This window comes from Ictalurus punctatus, chromosome 7 (assembly GCF_001660625.3).
Source record: "Ictalurus punctatus breed USDA103 chromosome 7, Coco_2.0, whole genome shotgun sequence".
Taxonomy (NCBI): Eukaryota; Metazoa; Chordata; class Actinopteri; order Siluriformes; family Ictaluridae; genus Ictalurus; species Ictalurus punctatus.
Genome location: NC_030422.2, coordinates 31,970,100 through 31,995,613, shown reverse-complemented (window position 1 = coordinate 31,995,613; position 25,514 = coordinate 31,970,100). Strand labels below are relative to the sequence as shown.

General features: G+C 44.6%; 1 protein-coding gene across 1 annotated transcript; it reads right to left on the bottom strand.

Moving 5' to 3' along the window:
- Positions 1-1,331: 1,331 nt before the first annotated feature.
- ncapg2 (non-SMC condensin II complex, subunit G2) lies at positions 1,332-20,068 on the bottom strand. Its single transcript, XM_017473021.2, has 27 exons — positions 19,989-20,068; positions 19,391-19,491; positions 18,898-19,092; positions 18,646-18,760; positions 18,394-18,551; positions 17,111-17,245; positions 16,800-16,894; positions 14,582-14,735; positions 14,357-14,449; positions 14,154-14,279; positions 13,215-13,391; positions 12,069-12,221; positions 11,760-11,982; positions 11,486-11,586; positions 10,523-10,696; positions 9,880-9,950; positions 9,632-9,785; positions 9,330-9,512; positions 9,076-9,186; positions 8,588-8,725; positions 6,218-6,317; positions 5,907-6,097; positions 4,374-4,514; positions 3,015-3,118; positions 2,097-2,197; positions 1,841-1,937; positions 1,332-1,727 (listed from the first exon to the last, which is right to left on the bottom strand). Exons 2-27 carry the CDS (start codon positions 19,466-19,468, stop codon positions 1,676-1,678), a joined length of 3,420 nt encoding a protein of 1,139 aa, XP_017328510.1. The 5' UTR covers positions 19,469-19,491; positions 19,989-20,068; the 3' UTR covers positions 1,332-1,675.
- Positions 20,069-25,514: the final 5,446 nt, after the last annotated feature.

Genomic DNA, 25,514 nt, shown 5'->3' with positions numbered 1-25,514 from the left:
CCCGGTTAAAATGGCACCTTTTTGCGATGGATGAAGATTGAAACTAAGATAACGTCAGAACTTTTCCTTCCCTCGGTGTGAACTGGTGAAGCGTAGGAATAAAAACTTAAAACCTATCTGGTAATCTGGTTGCAGAAGTGTGCAGACCCCTAGACTAACACTTATTTGGAGCGGTTTTATTTTATTACACCACTCGGTCTTTTTCCGGAAGAGTCGACCAGCGTGTCACGTCTTGACTTGGCGATATTTTCCCACTCGTTCTTACAAAACCATTCCAGATCCACCAGACTGTGAGGACGTCTCCTGTGCACAGCCTGCTTCAGCTCAGCACAGGTTTTAGTTGGATTCAGGGCTGGACTCTGGCTAGGCCTTTCAAAAACACTGATCTTTAGGTGAAGTCGTTCCTTTCTTGAGTTGGATGCGTTGGGTCGTTGTCCTGCTGAAAGCTGAAATTACTTTTCATCTTCAGCTCACCCGCAGACGGGTTCTCACCCGCAGACGGGTCCTTACCCGCAGACGGGTCCTCACCCGCAGACGGGTTCTGCACTAAAATCGACTGGTATTTGTAGCTCTGGATGCCCAGTGCACTAAATAGGGTGCATGAGTCACTATTTTGCATTTATACAGGAGTCTGAAGCTCAAATGGCTCCGTTTTAGACACCTAGTGCAGTAAATAGGGTGTAGAAACGATTATTTAGCACTTATATAGGAATCTGAATCTCAAACGGCTCCTTGTTGAACGTCTAGGGCCCTACATAGGGCGCAGGAGCCATTATTTTGCACCTTATGTAGAGCAGGTCTACACGGAGTAGGGAACCGAATGCCTCGGTCTCAGTATCATTACCATATAACGCCTGATGGGCATCTCAGATGATCTGGTTCAGTGAGGGAGCAGGCGGAGGAATGTGTACCTGTCTAACACACGCTGTTCACGTTCATCACTTTACATCAGGAAAGTTTGCGTATCACCCATTTCCAAAAACTTTTCTTTTTTTAAAAAAAGTGTCCAGTACATCCTGCAACTTCATCTCGGCTTCTTCAGCAGACTGAATAATGGGCTCGTCGTCGTATCTTTCACGATCCCTGCTCTTATTGGTCCCGCCCACTCGTTGGCTATTGGCTCAGAAGACCGAGGCTCACGAATTCAAAAGGTCAGAGGTCACCTAGATAAAGTGGAAGTACGAAGTGAAAGTATGTGACCACCCCCTTTTCCCCACCATCTTCTCAGTGAATTTTTCTTGCTCTGTTCTGTCCATCGTTTGATCAGGCGTCCGTGGCATCGCCGTAGCAACACGCAAAGAAGCCGTTAAAAGGTACAGCAAAGCCGTAAATCTGTATAAAACCTCCGAAAATTTATTGAGATAGATGTGTCATTATCATTCGGTTCCACGTTACACTTAATATCAGCCTGAAAAACATTCATTATAGATACACAATTTCACCACTGCTTTTTTCCCCACCATTTCAGCAAAATGAGTCTGTAACGAAGAAGATATTACTGGTTATTGTGATTAGCGCCCACGTTGTTCCCACTGATACACAAAGTGCTGTATAATGAAGACACAGTGAAAAGCAATTTAAAGGACAGGTAAGAAAGAATAAAAAAAAATATATATATATATGCATAGCAAAATCATGATCCCTTGCCACGTTTTCATAAAGACGACCCGCAGATTCACGGCATCAAGAGCTCGCTCAGCGCCCCCACTGCGTTCTTGTAGATAACTCTGAATGAGAGAGAGAGATGTGACAAAATGGAGAAATATTCTGGATCACACAATGTACATCGTACGCCTGTGTTAAACAGACTTGTAAGTGTCTGTGTGCGTGCGTGTGTTACCTGTGTGCCGAGTCGTCCGCTGTGACGCCGTAGTTCTGCAGGATCTGTCTGTGCACCGACACACTGATCCGCTTTACATCAGCGCTGAACTTTTCCGCTGCACAAAAGTCACAATAACTCACCTCGTAAAAAAAACTCATGCGAATCAGCATGGATTCTGGATTCTGATTGGTCGGAGGGTGTTGATTAACATATTACAATGTGTGTGTGTGTGTGTGTGTGTGTGTGTGTGAGTGTGTGAGATCAGCACACTCACTTGTCCTCACGATGGTCAGAACGTGCGCGATGGCCGCGAGTCCGCCGATGCTGTCGATGGCCTCTGAGTCGACCGTCGAGCTCATCTCAGACAAGAAGCTCCTAGAGACGATCAGGACCAGGAAACGTACACACAATAAAAATAATAAAAACCCGATACGTACCACAGTCTGATCGAGAAGTCCTATTTGCCTCATTCATACACACTGACACAAACAGACTATCACATTTAATACATTCATTTCGTAATGACAACAAATCAAACCACCGCACTTTTAATCCGCCATTTTGTTTTGTCGGATAAATGAAGAAAACATGTCCGCGGTTTGAAGGATAAGCTGACCGAGCACTCATCTGCTACACTTACAGCTCACTCATCCAGAAAATATTCACTCCTCCAGATGAGCAGCGTCTCTCATTAGGACCTCCTCTGATCTCCGGGCGGTTTAAACGGCCGATTTGAATAATTAATCAACATAAATGAGTCATATTTACGCATTTAATATTGGTCTCCGATGACATTCCTTAAACAGTTGAGCGTATTTAAAGCGAAAATTTCACAGCGACATCATACGGTCACGGTGGTACTGGAGTCGCAAGAAAAACACGTTTAGTTCAAGTAGCTGAGACACGCCTCTGTTTTCGAATGGAAACTCCGCCCCCATTTGTGTCTCTCATGTCTGTAGGTATTACAGACGATTAGCTCAACTCTGAATACGGCCCCTAGAGAGAGCAGGGCAATTACACGCCTCCTCCATCTTCATAGCTAAACGCTAGCTGAAGAAAATGATCGCTAAAGGATAATGGGCGGGGCCAAAATGCCGTATAAGCCTCAGCCTCATCTGTTCATTTCTTATTCCGGGAGGTTTCACTGGAAATTATTAGTCAAAGTGTGTGTGTGTGTGTGTGTGTGTGTGACCTGGTTACTGCAGGTGATTTGAGGATGGCAGACATGATGGTGCTCGAGAGCGGAGGCAGATCTGTTACAGTCTCAGGAGTCGACAATTCTTCAGGATCAGAAATCTAAATACAAGAAAGAAGGATTAAAAAAAATCTCTCGTGCACACAGATTTATTACATCACGATGTGTGTGTGCGTGTTACACATGACATGTTGTTTAGCTGTTATTGTAAGTCACATTACTAGATGTAGAAACACACCGGCATTTAAAAAAAAACAAAAAAAAAAACACATACAGTATTTCTTGTTTACTCTCAACTTATTTTTCAATAAAAGTCGATTTCTTTCTTATATTTATTTAGAATTCACGCAAAAGCAAGTAAAGCTAATTGTAATAGTCAGCACTTGGCTTTCAGTGCAGTGAGTCCTGAACTTCCAGTTGTGAGAAGTTATTAATAAGTCTTCATGTAAAGTTTTCTAAAAAAAAAAAAAAAAAAAGGGGTGTGGCTTCTCACACACCTGGTGGTGACCATAAACCCCTGTGTGTACAAACACTACAGTTTCTCCTGTGATGGGATCGACTGAGCTGCTCAAACGCGCGTGTACCTCTGTGTTTTGAACCGCTTTCTAAATACCAGTCAAATTATTCGTCGACTGTTAGGTTCGACACGTCGGACACTTCATTTTTGACCTGAAAAATAACAGCTGAAACACTCCAACGGCATCCCTAATTCATCTAGTTAACCGATGGTCTTCATGTGCGTGTCCGATGTTGGCTATAACGGACGTATACGGATAGATCTCGCATCATTTGACTGAAGTGCGAGTGCCGTGAGAGAAATCGAGGGTGATGGAAAACCGAGACGAGAGATTACTAATATGAGATGGTGGAAGGGGGCGGGGCTTAGAGGGGCTCACGAGGTGAAGAGAATAAGAGCCGTCTGAGGAGAATTAAAGAGGATGTGTGTGGAGAAAAGACGGCTCGGTTCACTCTCGCCTCAGAACCCTGTACTTTAGTCTTTACGGCATTCATCCGGACGCGTGATTTTACAGACAAACCCGAGAAATACCGACTTCCATCTGTCGACTAACGTCAACACCATCGCCATGATGGAGCCACTGACACGGGAGAAACGAAAGACCAGCCCTACACCACTGTTATTAACACCCGTTATTACTCAGCACTACTACACACACTAATCATTCATGAATATTAATCAACCAGGAGGAAATTAATCCACGATGAAATATTTCATCTCCTCACACGCACAAACATAAATATTACATAGATTTATATCAATATAAATGACTGTCCTGAGGGGAATCTCTCTCTCTCTCTCTCGCGTGTGCGCGCGCACACACACACACACACACACACCTTCTGGAGAGTTATGCTGATGTCGATGATGATGGCGGCACACAGAGACGAGAAAATCCCAGTCATGACCTCTGACCTCTCAGACACCGACTGAGACACCAGCAGGAAGTTGTGCAGGGCGTCTCTGGAGGAGGAGCACAACTACACACACACACACACACACACACACACACACACACACACACACACAGAGTTTAAAACAGTGTAAAATCAAAAATAATGTGAACAGAATACTTTCAGAAAGAAATGTCAGACATCGAGGGGGGGGGGGGGGGGGGCAGAGAGCAACCTTTTGAATTTGACAGAAATGGAGAGAACCATACAGAGAGGAGAAAGAAAGAGAGCGACAGAGACTCAAACAGAGACACAGAAAACAGACACAGGCAGAAAGACAGTCACACACACAGAAAAACAGACACACACACACACAGACAGACAGACAGAAAGACAGACACACACAGACAGAAAAACAGAGACACACACATAGAAAAACAGAGACACACACACACACACACAGACAGAAAGAAAGACAGAGACACACACACACACACACACACACATACACACACACAGACAGAAAGAAAGACAGAGACACACACACAGACAGAAAAACAGAGACACACACACACACACACACATACACACACACAGAGAAAGACAGACACACACAGACAGAAAAACAGAGACACACACACATACACACACACACACACAGACAGAAAGAAAGACAGAGACACACACACAGACAGAAAAACAGAGACACACACACACACACACACACACACACACACACACAGAAAGACAGACACACACAGACAGAAAAACAGAGACACACACACACACAGACAGAAAGATGGACACACACACACAGACAGAAAAACAGACACACACACAGACAGAAAAACAGACACACACACACACACAGACAGAAAGACAGACACACACAGACAGAAAAACAGAGACACACACACACACACAGACAGAAAGACAGACACACACACAGACAGAAAAACAGACACACACACACAGACAGAAAAACAGACACACACACACAGACAGAAAGACAGACACACAGACTGAAAAACAGAGACACACACACACACAGAGACAGAAAGACAGACACACACAGACAGAAAAACAGACACAGACACAGACAGAAAGACAGACACACACAGACAGAAAAACAGACACAGACACAGACAGAAAGACAGACACACACAGACAGAAAAACAGACACAGACACAGACAGAAAGACAGACACACACAGACAGAAAAACAGACACAGACACAGAGAGAAAGACAGACACACACAGACTGAAAAACAGAGACACACAGACACACACACACAGACAGAAAGACAGGCACACACACACACACACACAGACAGAAAGACAGACACACACACACACACACACACACACACACACACACACACACAGACAGACAGACAGAAAGACAGGCACACACACAGACAGAAAGACACACACACACACACACACACAGACAGAGAGACAGAAAGACAGAGACACTCACCTCCTGTCCCTCCTCTTTATCTTTGCGTAGACGGTGTGACATGACCTCCAGAACTTTCTGGAAAATGTTGGCGATGATGCCCAGGGTGACAGACAGCTGCTCTTCCTGTCCCTCGGCATCGTGGGAAACGCAGTCCTGAGCCACCTCGGTCAGCAGGGACAGCAGGACAGGGACGCACATGTAGCCTTTCTCTGAAAGGGACATGGAGACACGCGTTTGGACATATCGTCATGGCAACAGTATACTTTTGCAGTGTAATATAGTGGTTAACTAGCCGAGTGACGATGTGGTGTAACGATGACATCACTCACCAGACAACACCACGCGGGAGCAAAGCTGGAGCACGTGGTCGTTAAAATCGCCGTCTCCCAGAGCGACTTGCACGGTGTCCTTACACACATACAGGCAGATCTGTCCCAGGAGGGGGGCAGAGGGGGAGAGATTAAGGAAATTATTAAGGAAAGAGAGAAAGTAGCGGGAGATGAGCAGGGGAAAGCAGAGTAAAAGTATGAGAGCAGACGAATAAGACATTGGACAAGCAGGGGAAAGATTAGGAGTAAAGCATCCAATGAGAAAGATATGAGCACAGGAAGAGCTTGAAGACAACGTGGGAAGAACAAAAGAATAACAAGAAGAAAAAAGATTACAAGAAAAGCAGAACATGGGAAGAACATGGGAAGAGCAGGTGAAGAGCAGGTGAAGAACATGGGAAGAACATTGGAAGAACATGGAAAGAGCAGGTGAAGAACATGCGAAGAACATGGGAAGAACATTGGAAGAACATGGGAAGAGCAGGTGAAGAACATGGGAAGAACATGGGAAGAACATTGGAAGAACATGGGAAGAGCAGGTGAAGAACATGGGAAGAGCAGGTGAAGAACATGGGAAGAGCAGGTGAAGAACATGGGAAGAACATGGGAAGAGCAGGTGAAGAACATGGGAAGAGCAGGTGAGGAACGTGGGAAGAGCAGGTGAAGAACATGGGAAGAGCAGGTGAGGAACGTGGGAAGAGCAGGTGAAGAACATGGGAAGAGCAGGTGAGGAACGTGGGAAGAGCAGGTGAAGAGCATGGGAAGAGCAGGTGAAGAACATGGGAAGAGCAGGTGAAGAACATGGGAAGAGCAGGTGAAGAACATGGGAAGAGCAGGTGAGGAACGTGGGAAGAGCAGGTGAAGAGCAGGTGAAGAACATGGGAAGAACATGGGAAGAGCAGGTGAAGAACATGGGAAGAGCAGGTGAAGAACATGGGAAGAACATGGGAAGAACATTGGAAGAACATGGGAAGAGCAGGTGAAGAACGTGGGAAGAGCAGGTGAAGAGCATGGGAAGAGCAGGTGAAGAACATGGGAAGAGCAGGTGAAGAACATGGGAAGAGCAGGTGAGGAACGTGGGAAGAGCAGGTGAGGAACGTGGGAAGAGCAGGTGAAGAGCATGGGAAGAGCAGGTGAAGAACATGGGAAGAGCAGGTGAAGAACATGGGAAGAGCAGGTGAGGAACGTGGGAAGAGCAGGTGAAGAGCAGGTGAAGAACATGGGAAGAACATGGGAAGAGCAGGTGAAGAACATGGGAAGAGCAGGTGAAGAACATGGGAAGAACATGGGAAGAACATTGGAAGAACATGGGAAGAGCAGGTGAAGAACATGGGAAGAACATGGGAAGAGCAGGTGAAGAACATGGGAAGAACATGGGAAGAGCAGGTGAAGAACATGGGAAGAACATGGGAAGAGCAGGTGAAGAACATGGGAAGAGCAGGTGAAGAACGTGGGAAGAGCAGGTGAAGAGCATGGGAAGAGCAGGTGAAGAACATGGGAAGAGCAGGTGAAGAACATGGGAAGAGCAGGTGAGGAACGTGGGAAGAGCAGGTGAGGAACGTGGGAAGAGCAGGTGAAGAGCATGGGAAGAGCAGGTGAAGAACATGGGAAGAGCAGGTGAAGAACATGGGAAGAGCAGGTGAGGAACGTGGGAAGAGCAGGTGAAGAGCAGGTGAAGAACATGGGAAGAGCAGGTGAAGAACATGGGAAGAGCAGGTGAAGAACGTGGGAAGAGCAGGTGAGGAACGTGGGAAGAACAGGTGAAGAGCAGGTGAAGAACATGGGAAGAACATGGGAAGAGCAGGTGAAGAGCAGGTGAAGAACATGGGAAGAGCAGGTGAAGAACATGGGAAGAGCAGGTGAGGAACGTGGGAAGAGCAGGTGAAGAACATGGGAAGAGCAGGTGAAGAACATGGGAAGAGCAGGTGAAGAACATGGGAAGAGCAGGTGAGGAACGTGGGAAGAGCAGGTGAAGAACGTGGGAAGAGCAGGAAAGCAGAAAGAAAAAGAGGAGAAGAAGAGAGATGTACTGTGATCTGACCCGAGTGATCTGATGGGGTTTGAGGGATGAGATGTGAGTCAGTAGTGTTGAAATAAACCCCAGGTGTAAATACAGAGAGTATTAATTATACGTATTTAAATTACTGTGATTTCCACATCATCATCCTGTGAAGATCATCACGTTTATCCTTTCTATTCCACAGCCTGTGCTGTATTTTTAGGAGACGTTTCTTTCCCCACATGACGCAGGCCCTGTAGCAGCCACACCGCCCACAGGTCTAACGCACCACAGACTGAGGGACGTGGGCGCTGCGATCACCAACACCGACAGGAACTAACGCAAGCACGTCTGCTCGGATTCTCATTCACCTCCACAATTCTCCTGCTCAGACTCAGCTGCTGCTCACAGACACTGTCGCCAGGGGCAACCAGGAACGGGAGGACCCTCTTCTCCACCCAGTCCATGGACTCCTCCAGCATGGTCCGGAAGCTCTGCCCCTCCGGGTGCTGACAGACAGGAGGAGGAAGTCATATTCAGATCAGATCAGATCAGAAAGATGAATGGGACATACAGTTCAGTAGACGGAGAAATAAATAAATAAGTGAAGTGTAAATGGTGTGACTTTAATAGACAGACAGTCACACAGACACACAGTCAGACAGACAGACAGACAGACAAACAGACACTCCGACAGAGAGGTAGTGTACACACTGTGAATGTAATATGATAGTAAGTAAAAGCCACTACAGAAATGTCTCCATTTATAATACAGTAAAAGCAAACAGAAGGACAGATAAATAGAGAAATTAGAAGAATAAAGAGACAGATGTGTGTGTTTGTGTGTTAGGAGTCTCACTTTGTGTTGAAGGTGGACGGTGAGACGACTGTGTAAGCCAAAAGCTCGGAGTGCCGTCTCTGTGACCGCTTCACTGACCTCTCCCTCACTCAGAGAGGAGAACAGCACCGCCTACACACACACACACACACACTTCAGTTTCACACTTATCATCAAAATCATTGCATTATGACGTTATTTACTGTTCTTTCTCTTTTCACATTACAGTCGAGTATGTGTGTGTGTGTGTGTGCGTATGAGTGTGTGTTGATGACCTTCCAGGCAGTGAGGGCTGTGAGCAGGGGTGTGAGCTGATCCACACTCAGACTCAACACACTGTCCCGAGAGTGAGGTCTCGACAGCATGTACTCCACGTAATCTAACCCCATCTCCGGCTCTGCCTCCACCTCCGGCTCCTTGAACTGCACCCTCCGGGGGTCACCCCCACTCGCATCCACCTGGGGAGGGGGTGTACAGAGAATTTAAATAATTACACCAGCAGCTTCAGACACACCGAGGTCCTCTACTCAGACCTTAAACCGGAGTTATGGTTGTGTTCGGTGTGTTGAGTGAGTACCGTGTTGAGGGGCGTGGCCTCGGTGAGCCACTGCACTGCCAGGTCCAACACCTGGTTCACCTGACCCCAACCACACATACACTCGATCAGCTGACTGTACAGAGACACGGCCGAGCCGCTGTTCAACCTCCTCAGCTGAGCCGACACTTTACTCCTGTCTCACACACACACACACACACGAGAGTGAGCACAGTGTGTAAACGTTACGTATGAACGTGTGTGTGTGTGTTGTGGAACGTCAGACAAACCGGAAAGCTGGAACAGCGGACACAGGAAGCAGAGACGCCAGGCGGATGAGTGCGGCTGTACTTCGCTCGTCCTGGAACACACACACACACGCTATATGAATATACACATATATACATATATACACACACACATATATATATATATATATATATATATATATATATATATATATAAGGAAACCACACCGTGAGTGATCAGCACCCTCTAGTGTCCACAATACATCATCAGTGTCCTAATTTAAATATTATAAACATGATTAAAAATAATCTGTTATTCTGATTCACGTGTAAATGTAAATAGTGTGTTTAGAACTGAATAAGAAAAAATTAATTATAAACAGACTAAAAATCTCTCTTCATTCCAGGCTTATTCCTGACCCAGAAATAAGCTCCGCCTCTGGCGGCCGGTCTCAAACAAACATCTGGAATGGGCGCTAAAGGAACGTTTCATAATGTTTACAACGTAAACAACCTCTAGACGGACGCGGTGCTCGTTCCACGCCGACACGCCTTGTGGTTTCCTTCTAAGGAAAAAAAGGGGGGGCAGAGCTGAGAGCAGCGGAGGCGGAGCTTATTACTGAGCCAGGGAAATATAAACTGCTCAGGTAGAATATGAATAATAATAACGATGATGATGAAAGACCTGAAAGACGCGGAGGTACTCGGGCAGGACGGAGGCGAACTTGGCGGTGGTGTACTGCAGAGCCTCCTGGTTGAGCTGCAGGGATTTCTGTACGCTCCTCCACAGAATCACCACCAGCTCCAACAGACTCGCCATGACCGACGTGTCCTTCACCGACAGCACGTCCTCCAGCACCTACACACACACACACACACACACACACACACACACACACACACACGTACGTTTAACAACGACGCTAACCACACACAGCACTGTCTTTTGCCATGTCTCACTTTTTATTCGCATTTATTTACTTATAGGTTCAGACGTTCGGCGTGTACCGTTTACACACTGCTCTACTTCGATTATATCCAATCTAATATCTAATCTATGATTTCATCTCGATCGGTTTTAAACTAGAGAACAACTTCGGAGTAACGAGGCCAGATTGATGCATGTTTATGGCTAATTTTCAGGAAAAAAAAAGAAATCGTGAATTTAGCGGTGTTACTGTACATCAGGAGTGATTCGAATTACAATACAGCTCTAGTATAATTCATATATTTAATAGAGATGGCACTGATCCCATACTCTGTATTAGTACAAGTACCAGAATCAGTACCAGTACCGGGTCGACACCAGGACAAAACGGGGGATCAGATCCTGATAGGAACTGGAAAGAATTTGGAAAGCTTCAAATGTTTACATATAAAGTGACTCGATTGTTTTTTTCCTTTTGTTAGGATTCATCTCAAATATTTATTCACTTATATATATATATATATATATATATATATATATATATATATATATATTTTAATATTAATTTTAATATTTTATATATATTTATACATATACACAAACAAAACTTTATATATTTATTTATTTATAGTTGTTTCCCAAATTTGTTTGCATACCGGCCTTGACGCTAAACACGCGTGTGTGTGTGTGTGTGTGTGTGTGAGGTAGCCGAAACAGTACCGAGTTGTTCTCCTTGTTGCTGCAGACAGACTCGTCTGGGTTTTCTGCCGTCCTCTGGATGCACGTGTTCAAACACTTACGGATCATCAGCATCAGTTTCACTACATCAACAACAGATGTAAACAAACAAAACAAACAAGCATACAAAAACAACCATAACTTCTTTAACCTGCAGGGACTTCTACAGAAAATCTAGTAGCTCCCCCTGTTAATTTGTTCATGTCCTCTTGGGAACATTTTGTATTTTAATCACTGAAGACACACACACACACACCTATGTTGGTGGGTGCGGTGTACATGTAGGCGTAGCGGTAAAACTTGCGCGCGGCTCTGGGGTTCATCTGGACGATGGAGACGCAGCGCTCGCACCACGCGGTCTCGGGCTGAGTCAGAGGGAAGAAGGAGCTGAAGAGCAGGTTGACGATGCGCTTCGACACACACACCGAGTCCTGCTCCAAACGCCCCAGCAGGTGCTCCATCGAACACACCTTCCAGAACTGAACACACACACACACACACACACACACATTACACTACAGAAATTTACTTACTCGCTCTCTCTCTCACACACACACACACACACCTTGGCTGCACGGACGGCTTTGATCTTGAGCAGCAGGTCGACGAAGGCCGCACGCACTTTCTCCGACTTGTCGTGGAGACTCAGCTTCAGTGCCGGGAGAAGCTTCTCCATCAGGGGGTGGCTCATCCTGTTATCCAGGATCATCGACATGCACTACACACACACACACACACACACACACACACACACACACGTTAAGCCACCGTTAGTCTGTTTTAGATAATTCTGTCAGTACTTGAAATAAAAAATAAAAGGGATTACTGGAGGTAGAAGAAGAAGAGGAAGAAGAAGAAGAGGAGGAGGAGGAAGAAGAAGAGGAGAAAGGAAAAGAAGAAGAGGAAGAAGAAGAAGAAGAAGAAGAGGAGAAAGGAAAAGAAGAGGAAGAAGAGGAGGAGGAAGAAGAGGAGGAAGGAAAAGAAGAAGAGGAAGTATAAGAGGAAGAAGAGGAAGAAGAGGAGGAAGGGAAAGAAGAAGAAAAGGAAGAAGAGGAGGAAGAAGAAGAGGAGGAGGAAGGAAAAGAAGAAGAAGAAGAAGAAGAGGCGGAAGGAAAAGAAGAAGAAGAAGAAGAAGAAGAAGAAGAAGAGGAGGAGGAAGGAAAAGAAGAAGAAGAAGAAGAAGAAGAAGAGGAGGAAGGAAAAGAAGAAGAAGAAGAAGAAGAAGAGGAGGAAGGAAAAGAAGAAGAAGAAGAGGAGGAAGAAAAAGAAGAGGAGGAAGGAAAAGAAGAGGAAAGCACTTTTAAAACGTTAGTTTTTAAAAATGTAAACTATTTCACTTAGAATGAAAAAATAAACGAAAGAAATATAAAAGTGTATAAAAACAATAAGACAGTGTAAGTAGCTACTAATAGTTATTGTAAATGTATGTATTTTAAATCATTTAACAGCACTATATAATAAAGCCAGAGTATAATAGAGGAAAGTGTTAAACAGTAGAGTAACATACAGTGTAATAGCCACGTTATACAACATCAGAATAACTATAAAATAAACACCTCACACGCACTCAGATTATTATACTCCACAACCTGATCCCACTGTCTCATCAGCACAACTCCACACGACGTGTAACCATACTGAATTACACATCTAATTTACACATTATTCACAGTTTACATTGTGTGTGTGAGTGTGTGTGTGTGTGTGTCACCATGAAGACGGCGCAGCGACAGTCGGGGCTGCTGCTGTCCGAGGCGAGCTCCAGCAGCTTCTTCAGCAGGTCGGTGATGATGGAGCCGGGCAGCAGCTCCCAACACCGAGACGCCACTGAACACGCTCCTAACACGGCCGCACAGCGCACTGAGGGGCTCACGTCCTCCAGCAGGGCCTGCACACACACACACAGAGATTATATCCCCTTACACCACTGCTCTGGAGAATTCTGGACTCTGATTGGTCAGGAGGAGTTGACTATGCTTCTATAAGAGCAGCTCTGACCACATTTATGGAAGGAGTCTCCAGTGTCAGAGGAAAAGCTGCACCTGTCAGTCTTCCCACATCTCTGTGGTTCCTCTGTAACATGACAAGCTGCGGTTTTCTTATTAACCTCATAAGAGAAAGAGAAAATGAGGAATGGGGAAGAAAAAAAAAAAAGAAGATGAGAGGAAGAAAGGAAGAAGAAATGGAGAAGAAGAGGAGGTGGAAGAAGAAAAGAAGAATGAGAAGAGAAACAAGGAGGAGAGGAAGAAGTAGAGAAGAAAGAGAAGAGGAGAGAGGAGGAAGAACAAAAGGAAGAAGAAGAGGAGGAGGAGGAAGAACAGAAGGAGAAGAATGAGAGGAGAGAGGAATAAGAACAGCAAGAAGAGGAGAGAAGAGGAGAGAAGAGGAGAGAAGAGGAGAGAAGAGGAGGAGGAGGAGTAAAGCCCTGGGGGATGTGCTGTTGTAGGAAAGTGATCAGCGTGAGTGCGGTAAGAGAAAGTCCTCTCCACCACACCCCTGATTATTGTCCTCCAGCAGCACACACTGATTTACTCCTGACTCTCACACACACACGTCTCTGAAACATAAAATGGCCGTCGCTGTTCTGATGGACGGCCCAGAGACAGGAAGTGAGGTCATCCCAGGAGAGAAAATGGACAGCAGGACTCACGAAGAGTGTGTCGAGTTGTTTCTGCACCAGTTCGTCCACCCTGTCGCTGCTCATGCTGGGGTCGTGGACGGGGAAGGCCTCGGTGAAGAGCAGGGTGGCGTTCGCTCGTACCTCCGCGTTCACCGCCTACACACACACACACACTTCATTATAGACACATTACAGCGTAGCGCGTTAGCATTCAGCTTGGTCCTTCAGCTTACCTTCAGAGCTTTCCACAGGATGGGCATGTAGAGGCGATGCAGCATCTGGTCCACGCCCTGCCGGAACTTCTGCTTGTGGAAATACGTCAGAATCTGCAGCACAGGAAGTGAGGTCATCACACGTGGACGGGAAAACAGGAAACACGACGGAAAAAAGACGATCTTAGAAATCCAATCCAATCCACTGAAGAGAACTGTGTGTGGGTGTGTGTGTGAGAGACAGACCTGGCGCACTCTGGGCTGTACAGGTGAGGTTCGGTGCAGCAGGATGGCCTGCTGCATCAGCTCCTGGATACACGACTCGATCTCCTCCAGGAACGAACTGCTCGCCTTCCTCCACGCCCGGAAATAGATCTCAGCCACGTCTTCAGCCATGGCTCTGCCAAACACACGCGCGCGCACACACACGTTAACCCCACTGTATCAGTGTGTACAGCACTCACTCTCACACAGACACACACACACACACACACACACACACACACACACACACTCTCTAACCCCACTGTATCAGTGTGTACCGCACTCACTCACACACACACACACACACACACACACACACACACTCTCTAACCCCACTGTATCAGTGTGTACAGCACTCACTCACTCACACACACACACTCTCTAACCCCACTGTATCAGTGTGTACAGCACTCACTCACACACACACACTCTCTAACCCCACTGTATCAGTGTGTACCGCACTCACACACACACACACACACACTAACCCCACTGTATCAGTGTGTACAGCACACACACACACACTAACCCCACTGTATCAGTGTGTACAGCACACACACACACACTAACCCCACTGTATCAGTGTGTACAGCACACACACACACACTAACCCCACTGTATCAGTGTGTACAGCACACACACACACACTAACCCCACTGTATCAGTGTGTACAGCACACACACACACACTAACCCCACTGTATCAGTGTGTACAGCACACACACACACACTAACCCCACTGTATCAGTGTGTACAGCACACACACACACACTAACCCCACTGTATCAGTGTGTACAGCACACACACACACACTAACCCCACTGTATCAGTGTGTACAGCACACACACACACTAACCCCACTGTATCAGTGTGTACAGCACACACACACACTAACCCCACTGTATCAGTGTGTACAGCACACACACACACTAACCCCACTGTATCAGTGTGTACAGCACACACACACACACACTAACCCCACTGTATCAGTGTGTACAGCACACACACACACACACTAACCCCACTGTATCAGTGTGTACAGCACACACACACACACTAACCCCACTGTATCAGTGTGTACAGCACACACACACACACTAACCCCACTGTATCAGTGTGTACAGCACACACACACACACACTAACCCCACTGTATCAGTGTGTACAGCACACACACACACACTAACCCCACTGTATCAGTGTGTACAGCACACACACACACACTAACCCCACTGTATCAGTGTGTACAGCACACACACACTAACCCCACTGTATCAGTGTGTACAGCACACACACACACTAACCCCACTGTTTCAGTGTGTACAGCACACACACACACACTAACCCCACTGTATCAGTGTGTACAGCACACACACACACACTAACCCCACTGTATCAGTGTGTACAGCACACACACACACTAACCCCACTGTATCAGTGTGTACAGCACACACACACACACACTAACCCCACTGTATCAGTGTGTACAGCACACACACACACACTAACCCCACTGTATCAGTGTGTACAGCACACACACACACACTAACCCCACTGTATCAGTGTGTACAGCACACACACACACACTAACCCCACTGTATCAGTGTGTACAGCACACACACACTAACCCCACTGTATCAGTGTGTACAGCACTCACTCACACACACACACTAACGCCACTGTATCAGTGTGTACAGCACTCTCTCACACACACACACTAACCCCACTGTATCAGTGTGTACAGCACACACACACACACTAACCCCACTGTATCAGTGTGTACAGCACACACACACACACTAACCCCACTGTATCAGTGTGTACAGCACACACACACACACTAACCCCACTGTATCAGTGTGTACAGCACACACACACACACTAACCCCACTGTATCAGTGTGTACAGCACACACACACTAACCCCACTGTATCAGTGTGTACAGCACTCACTCACACACACACACTAACGCCACTGTATCAGTGTGTACAGCACTCTCTCACACACACACACTAACCCCACTGTATCAGTGTGTACAGCACTCTCACACACACACACACACACTAACACCACTGTATCAGTGTGTACAGCACTCTCACACACACACACTAACCCCACTGCATTAGTGTGTATAGCACTCACTCACACACACACACACACACACACACACTCTCTCTCTCTCTCTCTCACACACACACTCACTTGGATAGAAACTGCAGCTGGTTCTTGATGGTATCATGGATCATCTTGATGAAACCAACGTCCCATCCGAAGAGGAATGCCAGGAAGCGCTTCCCCTGGGAGACAGAGAGAGAGATAATAAACCACACACACACACACACACACACACACACACACACACACACACGCAGCTTAGCGAAGTTTCATTTCAGCAGGAGCTGCTTGAGATTTATGTTATAACCGTTATATTGTGTTATTGTAAGTTCATATACACGAGTATGTCCCACCACACACACACACACACACACACACACACACACACACACACACACCTCCTCTCGTTTGATGTGGTTGGTGCTGAGGAAACACTGCAGCAGGGGGTCGGTGATGCACTGACCCCTCTCTGAGTCAAACTCCACACTGAGCAGCACCTCACGCAGAGAGTACAGACGGTTCAGCTCACTCACCTACACACACAGGTGTTTTGCTTTAGCACTTACTCACTGAATCTTTACCATTTTGTTGATATTAAAAAAAATGGAGGGAGAGGAGTTGAAGGGGGAGAAAGAAGAGGAAGAACAGGAGGATGGGGAGGAGGAAGAGGAGGATGAGGTAAAAGAACAGGAAGAGGAAAAATAGAGTAGAACTGGAGGAAGAAGAACAGGAAAAGGAACAACAAGAGGAGCAGGAAGAGCAGAAGCAAGAGGAAGAACAGGAAGAGGAAGATGATGAGAAGGAAGAGACTACTTGAGAGTGTAATTGTAGAATAAAAACTGTGAAAGTAGAGCTTTACTTATTTATTCATTATTATACAATTCATATCACACAGTGCTGGGGAAAAAGTATTTGCCCCCATCCTGACTGCTTGTTGCGTTTCTCTCATACTAAATAGTTTTAGATCTTCAAATGAAACACAACGTGAAACAGAGACAACCCGAGTAAACACAAAATAGTTTCTTTTTAACTGCAACCAAACACTTCTGATATCTGGAGATCAGTCTCTCACTTACATCTAGGATTAAGATTTACTCCTGTGATTTGGATCGTTGTCTTGCTGCATAATCCAGTTACGCTTGAGTTTCATCTTACAGACTGGAGACCGGACATTCTCCATTAGGATTTTCTGGTAGAGAGCAGAATGCATGTTTCCCTCAATTACTGCAAGCTGTCCAGGCCCTGAAGCAGCAAAGCATCCCCACACCATCACACTTCCTCCACCATGCTTGACCGTAGGTCTGATGTTCTATTTGTGGCGCGTCTCATCATTTCTGGAATTTCTTTCAGCTTTGGCATAGTGTGTTACTGGGTAAGAGATTTTAACCAGATCCCTGCTGGTGAAAAAGGTCTATATAAGTGTTGATTTGATTGAGCAGCGTTTGCAGTAATCAGGCCTGGTTGGAGCTGGATAACATTAATGCTTCGATGAATAATCATTAAATTGTATTTAGTGTTTACTCAGGCTGCCTTTGTTTTATCTTTGATTTAGTATGAGATGTACACAAAAACAGAAGAAATCCTTATTTTTCTCAAAAAAGCAGACACTTTTTCACTGCACAATGTATCAGACAGTAATGTTAGCACTGCTCTCTCTCTCTCTCTCACACACACACAGTACCGTTTTCTTGAGCGTAACCGTGTTCTCCAAACAAGCAACGAACGCGGTCCAGCCGAGCTCCTCCTTCCCCTGTAAGCCCCGCCTCCACCAGCACTCAAATAGCCAGTGAATGGCCTTCTGGAGTGGCACCTCAGACACGGGCAGGTAACTCTCTACACCTGCACCACAACAACAACATTATCAGGCGTTAAAATCCTGGAATAAACATTAATAAAGTTTAATAAAGATGAATAAAGATAAGGGTGTAATTACTGTTGAGTGTGTGAGCGCAGTCCAGCAGGTTGTCGTACGTGTCTCCGCTCTGGATCACACCCACACACACCGTACACACCACTGTAACACCGTCCAGCACCGACATGGTGTGTTTCTGAGGCCACACACACACACACACAGCTCAGAGAGTGCTTAGAGAATACTATTCACCTCCCTCCTAGTCCTCCTGTGCGTCTGTCTGTGTGTGTGTGTGTGTGTGTGTGTGTGTGTGTGTGTGTGCGTGTAACACACCAGCTCAGCGGACTGCTCCACCTCCATGTCGTCTTCGTCCGGGTCGTGGTCCAGGCGGCTGATCCAGCGCTCTGAGGGATACGAGTGCAGTGTGTGTCTCAGCAACACCGACATTTTACCCCACAGCTCCAACCGCTGCTTCACCTGCAGCTCCTGAACCAGCTCGGACAGGTCCAACGGCTCCGACGCATCTTTCTGAACCACACACACACACACACACACACACACACACACACACACACCGGCATCATCGGCTGTGCATTATAAATCATAAATGAAACTGTTATGTGTAGTACTCGGTTGCTGGAGACAGACGTGAGCTGAGAGGAGAGAGAGAGAGAACGTGAGAGAGAGAGAGAGAGTGTGGGTGAGAGAGAGTGAGACAGAGAGAAAGAGAGAGAAAGAGAGTGAGAGGGAGTGAGAGAGGATGAGAGAGAAAGAGAGAGAGAGTGAGAGAGAGAGAAAAAGAGTGTGAGAGACGTCAGCTACATACGTGTAGTGTAATGAAGTGGAGAAAATCCTTCACTCGGTCCGGATGGACAGACTCCAGGAACTCCTGTCTCTTAGACATTACAGATTACCGTCTCTAATAGACTGAGAGAGAGAGAGGGAGAGAGAGAGAGAGAGAGAGAGAGAGAGAGAGAGAGAGAGAGAGAGAGAGAGAGTTTTTAATGGTGCACAAAACAAAATTATTATTTTCAATGAGTGAAATAAGAATTTCATAAAAATAGGATTTTAAATATTAAACTCTTTAAAAATATTTAAAACATATGCAAATATATGCAACATATGCCCTAATTACAACAACAACAATAATAATAATAATAAAAATTTAAGCAAACATTAAAAGTAATTAAAGAGTAAACATTAAAAGTAAATAAACTGGAAGCTCCAGGCTAACCCTATGCTAATAGTTATGCTAGCTATATAAATAGTTATCCAGTGAAGCTAATAAAGCGGACACTGTGAACTCGCGCGCTCAGACATTACAGAAGCGGCATAATTATAAATCTTAATAATGTTAAAGTGTACAGAGCGTTTATATCAATATATATTTTTAATAGTTTTGTTTACAAACAGACGCGTCTCACCCCCGACTGCTTCCTTCTGTCAGTACGCTGCGCGCGCAAATTTCAACCTGCGTGATGACGCATGACGTACTACATCCTCGTTCTTCTTCTTCGTTTGTCTTTAGACGTTTTAAAAAACACTACCAACAGCGCCATCTCTCGGGCGCTATCGGAATAAATACACAATTATCTGTTTAATTAACTTTTTCTTTTCTTTTTTAAATAATTAATTTCAGAATAAGAGGTAGAAGTCAAGAGGGTTTAACACTTAGATCAGATCGTGGTTTTTCAGTTTTAATAATAATGATAATACTACTACTACTACTACTACTACTACTAATAATAATAATAATAATAATAATCTATGACTTCTTAATGTAGAATTTATGCATGTTTATGACCACCTGATATCAAGATTGATGTATGTAGCTTATAGATAATACATTTCCGATTGTGATTTTATATACACTATATGGCCAAATGTACTGTATTTGGACACCTGATAATCACACCCCTGTGTGTACGTGTGCTGGGGTAGGATGGTCACGGGTGCACAAACTTTTGACCATATAATCTCTTGGCAGACTGCTCCTTTAAACCCACACAACTGAAGCCATTTCTAATGACACACAAACACCGCTGTTTAATCACTGCTCTCTTCAGCATCCAACTTTTTATAAATATAATTAAACATCAGCATTAACTCAGTGTGGCCACATGATGGCGTCAGAGTGTTTCTAAACAAAGAACATGACGGAAGAATGTCAGAAGCTTTACAGCAGCTTTTCTGCTTCCATTACCCATTTGTAAATTATCATTATCACTCACTTAAATAATAATAAATACTGTGAAATTATGATAAAGTAGTAGTGAAGTGTCACCTCACATAACAGCTATGGTACACAGTACATATTTATACTCTTTACACTTTAAAGACTACTGCTGTGATCTTATACAGGCTGTAAATCTGTACTGTACTTCAGATTTAATTCATCATACCACAGCTTATATTTATAAAAGTTGTGGTAGAAGGTGAAACCCGGTGAGATTTATGAGTTTATTTGTTATCAAAAGGTGCAGTAGTAGAGGACTGTTAAATTCGACAATACGGATTTGGACGTATGTTGGAAGTTCTTGAGCCCACGGCCCATTCCCACTCCTGCTCACGAAGCTCCACCCACAGGATCAACAGTGGCCTGTAGAGTAGAGTGTCTACCGGTGCGTCTCGATCAGCTCCCTAGGTATGTATGGTGCACACACACGAGTTGGGGCGCTGGTAAGGACCCTGGCGCTCACCGCGCACTGCACACTGGGACACTGATGAGTCGGTTTCCGGTGACACGTCTACGTACTCGCGTTGTAAAACGTCACAAGTGGCATTTATCAACAACAGGCAGGAGCGATGTCGTTCTGATATTATCCGCCATATAAATTTGTCAGCGTAATCCCACAGGTTTCTGTCACGGTACTTCACTCAGGATCGTAGGAGAGTTCGTCCGCCATTTTAATTTTTTTAAGCTGAGAAACTTCAGAAAACACGACGTCATTCCCAGTAAGAGAACATAGTGAGCATCGATGCTCCCTGGTTTTTGTGGTGCATTGTGGGATTTTTTAGGGAGCGAACGTTCCAGTCCACTGGACGGACATTGCGACCGAGACAGCCTTTAAAATGGCCGACTCCACCAGCAGTGCACTGACTACTGAACTATGGAGCGCTTGTGCAGAGGCCATGCTTCACAGGGTTTCAATCAAACATAGCATGTCGTTACTACTGTTCGGGTTGCGTGTGTGTGTGCGTGTGTGTGTGTGTGTGTGTGTGTGTGTGTGCACGCTGGTTTCCCCATCCATTCGTCTCCTTCAGCGTTAGCACTTTTTCATCTTAGCATCAATATCAATCCATCACTGTGAACATAATTTAAATGCAATTGTGTTTTCTCTTTCTTATTTAAAAAATAAATAAATAAATAAATCATGACTTTAATTAAAAAAAAAACACACAATCACAGGACCAAAACAAGGACACATTTCCACCAATCTCTGCTTTTAACTTAAATAAATATCATTTTAATATATTTTTACTTCCTTCAGAATGCAATCGTGAGCTGATATTGTACAACAATGTACAATAAGATGCTTTAAAAATAAAACCGTCCTCAAACTGAACATTACACGTTCTTCAAGGTAATATACAGAACTGTCATGGTCAAGTAGAACAATCTTTAAAAAAAATGATAATAATTATAATAATAAAAACACAGCAGAACCAAAAAACAAACAAAAAAAACAACAACACGATAATTGAAATATCAAATATACTGGATGTACAGTCTTGCGTTTGTTTTATGGTTTTAAATCTTTCTCGTCTTTGGCCGTCAGTGTCGTGCGGTGTGTTGTATGGCTACGTTTCCCCAAGACAACAAACCAAAGTCCAAAAAAAAGGTTAAAGTTGAAATCTCTGCAGAAACATAATCCCATCCTTCAGCACGACCGATCGGAATCAGCACTCGACAGAGTCGCCAGGTCTCTCTCTCTCTCTCTCTCTCTCACACACACACACACACACACACACACACACACACACACGCACACACACACACACACACGTTTTCACTCATCGTGTTTCTGAGACACTGTGTGTGATTTTATTATTAGCAGCACATCAACAGGTGGTGAATGTAAATGAATGGAGTGTTTGTGCGTGTGTGTGTGTGTGTGTGTGTGTGTGTGTGTGTGTGTGTGTGTGTGTGTGTGTGTGTTCAGGAAATTCCAGTTAGCTGGGAAAAAAATGTTCATGTCCTTACTCATGTGTAATCGATCAGTTTCTCTTTCACAGATTAGTCATCACTGTGTCATGTTCAGCTCTCTGTGCCTTCTATGGAGTTTTGTGGGTGTGGCTAAATGTAAATGTGCCAGCTAATGATGCTAATTAACAGCTAACTGATGTTTCTCAGCATACTTTGGTTTGGTGAAAACACGTAGGCACGATTATACTGAAAGACTGATCAGTGAGGCCCGGTGTGTGTGGGTGTGTGTGGGTGTGTGTGTATAAAGTATGTAGATGTGTGTTTATAGAGTGTGTGGATGTGTGTGTATAGAGTGTGTTGTGTGTGTATACAGTGTGTATACAGTGTGTGGATGTGTGTAGATGTGTGTAGTGTGTGTAGAGTGTGTCTGTGTGTGTAGACTGTGTGTGGATGTGTGTAGATGTGTGTGTATGGATGTGTGTATAGAGTGTGTAAATGTGTATATAGAGGTGTGTAGAGTGTGTAGATGTGTGTATAGATGTGTATAGAGTGTGTAGAGTGTGTAGATGTGTAGATGTGTGTAGATGTGTGTAGATGTGTGTAGATGTGTGTATAGATGTGTATAGAGTGTGTAGAGTGTGTAGATGTGTAGATGTGTGTAGATGTGTGTAGATGTGTGTAGATGTGTGTAGATGTGTAGATGTGTGTAGATGTGTGTAGATGTGTAGATGTGTGTAGATGTGTGTAGATGTGTGTAGATGTGTAGATGTGTAGATGTGTGTAGATGTGTGTAGATGTGTAGAGTGTGTAGAGTGTGTAGATGTGTAGTGTGTAGATGTGTGATGTGTAGATGTGTGTAGATGTGTGTAGATGTGTGTAGATGTGTGTAGAGTGTGTAGATGTGTAGAGTGTGTAGATGTGTGTAGATGTGTGTAGATGTGTAGATGTGTGTAGATGTGTACAGTGTGTAGATGTGTGTAGATGTGTGTAGATGTGTGTAGATGTGTGTAGAGTGTGTAGATGTGTGTAGATGTGTAGATGTGTGTAGATGTGTGTAGATGTGTAGATGTGTGTAGATGTGTAGAGTGTGTAGATGTGTGTAGATGTGTGTAGATGTGTAGATGTGTGTAGATGTGTGTAGATGTGTAGATGTGTGTAGATGTGTAGATGTGTGTAGATGTGTAGAGTGTGTAGATGTGTGTAGATGTGTGTAGATGTGTAGATGTGTGTAGATGTGTAGAGTGTGTAGATGTGTGTAGATGTGTAGAGTGTGTAGATGTGTGTAGATGTGTAGAGTGTGTAGAGTGTGTAGATGTGTGTAGATGTGTGTAGATGTGTAGAGTGTGTAGAGTGTGTAGATGTGTGTAGATGTGTGTAGATGTGTAGAGTGTGTAGATGTGTGTAGATGTGTGTAGATGTGTAGATGTGTGTAGATGTGTGTAGATGTGTGTAGATGTGTGTAGAGTGTGTAGATGTGTAGATGTGTGTAGATGTGTGTAGATGTGTGTAGATGTGTGTAGATGTGTAGATGTGTGTAGATGTGTAGATGTGTGTAGATGTGTAGATGTGTGTAGTGTGTAGATGTGTGTAGATGTGTGTAGATGTGTGTAGATGTGTGTAGATGTGTAGATGTGTGTAGAGTGTGTAGATGTGTGTAGAGTGTGTAGATGTGTGTAGATGTGTGTAGATGTGTGTAGATGTGTGTAGATGTGTGTAGATGTGTAGATGTGTGTAGATGTGTAGATGTGTGTAGATGTGTGTAGATGTGTAGAGTGTGTAGAGTGTGTAGATGTGTAGATGTGTGTAGAGTGTGTAGATGTGTAGATGTGTGTAGATGTGTGTAGAGTGTGTAGATGTGTGTAGAGTGTGTAGATGTGTGTAGATGTGTGTAGATGTGTGTAGATGTGTGTAGATGTGTAGAGTGTGTAGATGTGTGTAGAGTGTGTAGATGTGTAGATGTGTGTAGATGTGTGTAGAGTGTGTAGAGTGTGTAGATGTGTGTAGATGTGTAGAGTGTGTAGATGTGTAGATGTGTGTAGATGTGTGTAGATGTGTGTAGATGTGTGTAGAGTGTGTAGAGTGTGTAGAGTGTGTAGATGTGTGTAGATGTGTGTAGAGTGTGTAGAGTGTGTGTAGATGTGTGTAGAGTGTGTAGAGTGTGTAGAGTGTGTAGAGTGTGTAGATGTGTGTAGATGTGTGTAGAGTGTGTAGAGTGTGTAGATGTGTGTAGATGTGTAGAGTGTGTAGATGTGTAGATGTGTGTAGATGTGTGTAGAGTGTGTAGATGTGTGTAGATGTGTGTAGATGTGTAGATGTGTGTAGTGTGTAGATGTGTGTAGATGTGTAGAGTGTGTAGATGTGTGTAGAGTGTGTAGATGTGTAGATGTGTGTAGATGTGTGTAGAGTGTGTAGATGTGTGTAGAGTGTGTAGATGTGTGTAGATGTGTGTAGATGTGTGTAGATGTGTGTAGATGTGTAGAGTGTGTAGATGTGTGTAGAGTGTGTAGATGTGTAGATGTGTGTAGATGTGTGTAGAGTGTGTAGATGTGTGTAGATGTGTGTAGATGTGTGTAGATGTGTGTAGATGTGTAGATGTGTAGATGTGTGTAGATGTGTAGAGTGTGTAGATGTGTAGATGTGTGTAGATGTGTAGAGTGTGTAGATGTGTGTAGAGTGTGTAGATGTGTAGATGTGTGTAGATGTGTAGATGTGTGTAGATGTGTAGATGTGTATAGAGTGTGTAGAGTGTGTAGATGTGTGTAGAGTGTGTAGATGTGTAGATGTGTGTAGATGTGTGTAGAGT